This window comes from Protopterus annectens, chromosome 6.part1 (assembly GCF_019279795.1).
Source record: "Protopterus annectens isolate FY-2018-M chromosome 6.part1, PAN1.0, whole genome shotgun sequence".
In the NCBI taxonomy this organism is placed as follows: Eukaryota; Metazoa; Chordata; order Ceratodontiformes; family Protopteridae; genus Protopterus; species Protopterus annectens.
Genome location: NC_056738.1, coordinates 26,590,544 through 26,595,851, shown reverse-complemented (window position 1 = coordinate 26,595,851; position 5,308 = coordinate 26,590,544). Strand labels below are relative to the sequence as shown.

The 5,308-nt window shown below is 39.6% G+C and overlaps 1 protein-coding gene across 1 annotated transcript in view; it reads left to right on the top strand.

Annotated features, from left to right (window-relative positions):
* Nucleotides 1-3,024: 3,024 nt before the first annotated feature.
* LOC122805247 (leucine zipper transcription factor-like protein 1) overlaps nt 3,025-5,308 on the top strand; it is an 894,296-nt gene continuing 892,012 nt past the window's right edge. Inside the window, exon 1 of the mRNA XM_044075337.1 lies at nt 3,025-3,563. Within this exon, the coding sequence (XP_043931272.1) occupies nt 3,555-3,563 (9 nt within the window). The 5' untranslated portion in view covers nt 3,025-3,554. The remainder of the gene's footprint in view (nt 3,564-5,308) is intronic.

Below are 5,308 nucleotides of genomic sequence, written 5' to 3'. Positions count from 1 at the left end.
GTGATATGGTTTTGATCCCTCACAGACACCTTGTTTCTGAGGACATGCTGCAGATCCTGCAGGAGGCCAGGAAACCTACTACTAGGAAATCCTACTTGTCTAAATGGAAGTGGTTTTCTATTTGGTGTCTTTCTCCTGACCTGAACCCACTTTGTTGATGTCCCTTTAGTTCTCTCTTATTTGATTGAGTTTCTCAATGCTGGTTTGGCATATTCTTCTATTAAGGCCCACTTATCAGCTCTTTCTGCTTGTCTGCCTTTAACTCCCCCCGTTAGCTTCTAGATTTGAGGCTATGCAGTTTCTTAAAGGTGTCCTTAATATTACACCTCCCAGGAAGCCTATTCCTCCTCCCTGGGATCTTAATTTTATTCTGGAAAAATTGACTCAGGCTCCTTTTGAGCCTGCTGTTGCAGCTTCCTTGCAACATTGTTCTTGGAAAACAGTTATTTTGTTAGCTCTTACTTCTGCCAGACAGGTGTCTGTGAGTTGCAAGCCCTTATGGGTTGTCCACCTTTTTTGATATTCCATGAGGACAAGGTGTTCTTGCTTACTAATCCTTCTTTCATGCCCAAGGTGGATGAGTTATCACTTCATCAGTCTATTAATTTGCCTACTTTTTTCCCCTCTCCGCAATCTGACAGTGAGAGGGTGCTGCATACCTTAGATGCGCATAGACACCTCAGATTTTATTTGGATAAAACTACAGAAAATCTCACCAGTTGTTTCCTTTCATCCTAAGTCTTTAGATTTGGCTGTTTTCAAGCAAGCTATTTCCATTTGGATTTCAAATGCTATTTCCTTTTGTTACACTTTTCATGGTGAGAGCCTTCCTTCTTCTGTAAAGGCTCAGTCTACTAGAGCTGTGGCTTCTTCTGATGGGCTTAGACGCTAATTCTGCTCTTGAGGCTGCTACCTCGACTTCTGTGCATACTTTTATGAAACATTACCAGTTGGATGTTATCTCCAGAGCTAGGGCTCATTTTGCTGGTGCCATACTTCATGGCTTCTTAGAGGGCTCTACTGCTGCTTCCTCCTCTTGAGCTTTGGCACTCTCCCATTTGTAATGAATACTGCAGCAGTGAATGTAAGGACATAGTACAGTCATAGCCGGCCTTAGACATAGGCCAACTAGGTGGCTACCTAGGGCGCTGCTCTAGTAGGGGTGCTTTTCCAGTATTTATTTGGTGTAGCTAGACCACGATGAGGGCACCGGGGGGTGTGGGGGGAGCTGTGGAGTCCTTTTGCCTAGGGCACCAGTTGACCTAAGGTCGCTCCCGAGTACAGTTGTGTAAAAACTTACCATAACAGTGGATGTCCTTGCCTTCTCCCTCCCTCCATCACCCTAGCTTTTTTTTCCTTCCTGGATGTGCAGGTTCTCCTCGGTTTTCCTTGGACTGCTGTTCCTACTGGAGCAATCAGTTCTGAGGATGGTATGCCTAAACATCACCTTTATGCCCTACACTAAGCAAGGAATGGGTAGCTGATGGTGGGCTTCACAGCAGGGAATCCCACTTGTAATGAATACTGCAGCGGTGAAGGCAAGGACATCTACTGTTATTTTAAGATTTTACACAACTGTACTTTAAGTGCAACTATTAATATTGCAAGTATAATTTATGAAACTAGAAGAAAAGACTGTTTTAGCTATACATTTTTGGCAGACAGAGATACCAGCATCTGCATTCTTAACCGCGAATTACACGTGGTCTGTTCTCTGAATTCACCACCTAAGTCAACTTGAAAACTTCTATATCATTAGAAACGTGCGTTTATGCGATTTGACTGTATGTAAAACTTTACGGACATGAAACCGTGAATATATGTAAAACTACTAGCAGTGATAATGGAGAAAACTGGACTTTCGTATTCGTATTCAGAGAAGGGAGTTACGTGCAGTCCAGTGTTCATCATTGCCCAAAAATCTGCGATATTGTAGTTGAGGGCCTCACCAGTTCCTTTCTCGCATAAGTGGGTGTGTTGCAAGTTGAGTCACAACCCGGTCTGTATATTACTTGGGGTTTTCGACAAACTGGCAATAAATTTTATATATATATATATTTTTTTTTTTTTTTTTACATTTTAGGTAGATTAAAACTTGCCGTTATACACAATATGTGCATATCAAAGTTCAGTCATGCTGCAACACCCTGTAATACTTAAAGACTTAACCCCACAACTGAGTGAAAGACAGAAGCGGTTAAACTTCCGTTACGATTGCGTGCTGTACTGACAGCACATAACTGTTCAAACTGTCAATATGAGATTTTGGTGACTGTTTGACTATTAAAAGCACTGTGAGAAGGGAAACCCTTTAGTTTAAATAAAAGCTATTACGTTGTATCTTATCGGTAATTTAGCAGTTGGCAGTCCTCTTAAGAAACTGAAATACCCCAAGGTCGATAAAGTGTTTTTTTTTTTTTTTGTTTAAATGTCGGTTCACGCCTTACCGGTAATTTACTTTCAGTTTACTGTTATATTTACTATCCTATTACAACGTCAAGTGCACTTTTTTTCTACGGTTGTACATTGGGAGGGAATGCATATTCATGAATGACATATGGGGTGGGTTTTGGGAGTGGCTTGCTACTGCACATCTGGTGAGGCCCTCACAATATCGCCCAAAAATCTTTAAATTTGTTTCATCGCTTAAATAAAGCAAACACACGTGTCGGTCTACATTCCATCCAGGCTGGTGACGAGTGAGCCGCCTACAACTTTTGAACAATGCATTTTCATAACTTTGAATTTACAACATAATCAACTACGCCTTTAATGGTAGTGGATGCAGAACACGAAACGTTGGGTGATTAAATACCCCGTCTAGGTGTTTCAGTGGTATCACTGACTTTGCTCAAAACGCTGTACTAGCCCTCGGATTTCTTTGAAAAACATATTGGAATACAGTTACAATCATTACAATTACAGATTTAATTTTACATCAGAAAAGTTTTTTTTAACTATAGTACTACTAATTAAAAGGTCCCTGATTTACTTTAAATTTGTTCCATGTGCTGGAAATAACATGTTCGACAGTTATGAGTTTAGTTAATATTATAAAAAGTGGTTCCTTCTTCCGATTGTACTACTGCTAGCAACAGGCAGAGTAAACAAGTGAAAAGAATAACACGCTGGGAAAGAAAACTACAAAAATGGAGGTTTCAGAAGACAGAAAAGACATACCGTGTTGAATGTACATACGTACATAAAACAAACATGCTGTGTTAAGTTCCTACAGATACTTCACACATCTTCAAAAAACATTACTCCTTAAGTCATACCAAGAACCAGAAAGTATGCCCTAAAGCTAACACGCAAACAAATAATCAATAAGTAAGCCTACAGCATGCTCGCGGGCGCATACTCTGTGACACGCTACGTAATCTTCATATATATGGATCGTTTCAGCAACCTTTGATTATTATTGGTTCTTAGTGCTGCAGTGACCATGGAAACGGAAACTGATTCAGCCCATGTTTATAATGGTCGTCCGGCAACAGCGCTTTTGATTGTTTAATTTAAGGGGAAACAGGATTAAAGCTATTCCTGAGAAGTAAATGAAAATGGTAAGTCACATGTACTGAGTTCAGTATATTTGCATTGTAGATTATTCGTTCTCGTGCTGAGGAATTGTCCATAGTTAAGAACTTCCCTAATAGTACATCTCTTTTGCCACAGATTTTCAGGGATATCCTTGATTTTGGATTGAAATTTTGCAGCATCTTTTCCAAAACTGGTGTTTTTTTTATTAGAAGAGTTGCGGATTACATTAATTATATAACGGCAATAAGTAAAGTTGCATATTTATTTTATTTTAACAAAATGCGTATTAATTCAAATACATTTATCCTGTCAACTTTCCATGTCATTCATTCACGTTAATTCAAATACGTTTAATCCTCTCAACGTTCCATGATAATAGCAGCAAGGTTGAACCTTTTAAGGTTGTTCTGTAGTGTAATAGTAGGATTGCCACCCTTTCAAGTCCCCAAAGTGGGACTTTTTTGTGGAAATGTGAGATTTTGCGAGACAAAACATACTCAAGGCAAATGCGAAGAATAGAATTACACTTTTTTCCCAAACAAAAGCTTAATCCTTGCAGCATTTGAGTTGCGTATGCTATTTCAAATGGCATTTAGGTGTTTCAGATACAAAGTAACTTTGTTATGCAATTATTAAAGAAAACTTAGAAAATATTTTTGTGCTAAAACATCAGGACATTTGCCATTTTTAGTTTTTTTTTTTTTTGCAGGACACAACTGCCCAAAGAGGGACAGTCCCTGCAAAGAGGTGGTAACCCAATGTAATACCCCCAAGTGATGTTTGCGCAGGTTTGGGTGTTCCATTGTTGATTGACAGCTGATGTGGGTGTGGTGTCATTGATGCACAGCTAAGTGTTTGTATATATAATACAAAAGATCATAAGACTACAGTGTATCACCTTTAAAAACAGAAACCTCAGCCCTTGAGTCGAAATTGACTCATAATGACTCTATGGGTAGACCTTTTAGAATTTTTGTGGTATATTACAGAAGTAGTTTGCCAGGCCTTCTGCGCAGATACAGTTTCTGCCCAGTTGTGGCCCAACCAGGATTCAGACCCAAGACACTAAATTGGTAATCCTGTGTCTTAATCTCTGTGCTATTGATTGGGGCTGCATCAATCTTACAGTAAACCAATAGTAAACATATCGGTGTCAGGCAGGCATGGAAACCAAACCAGAAGTAGACAAAATCAGGCAGCAACTGTATGTGTCAAAAAAAAAAAAGATCAGATAAGAAGGCAAGAAATGTGGAAAAGGCATTAATATTGTGGCAAGTACAAAAAACTCCTGGAAGAACCTCATGTCAGTCAGGATTTGATGCAGGAATGGTTAAAGAGAGGTGAATTAAAAAAAAATGGTTAATATTGGGAGCCCAGAATAGTGGATTACATAGATGTTGGTTTTCAAGGACATTGAACATGTGGGATAAACAGACAAATGCAGGATCTGTAAAACAGAACTGGAAACAGTTGCACATTTTGTTGCTGAGTGTAGTACACTAATGGCAGAGGGCCTGTACACTGAAAGGCATAGTAGATGTCACCCTCACCAGGCTGGACAAGGAGAAGGTCATGGTATGCTGCCTGTCAGGTTCCAGGATCCACCATATCATGCACACACTCAAGTCTCTCAATAATAAGTACCGTTATAACTCTGTCATAGTCCATGTTTGAGTATATGACTTGAGACATACCTCACTGGACTATGTGAAGAGAGACATGACTGAGCTCTGAGATTGTGTGTCCCAGGCAGGTATGTCCTTAGCCC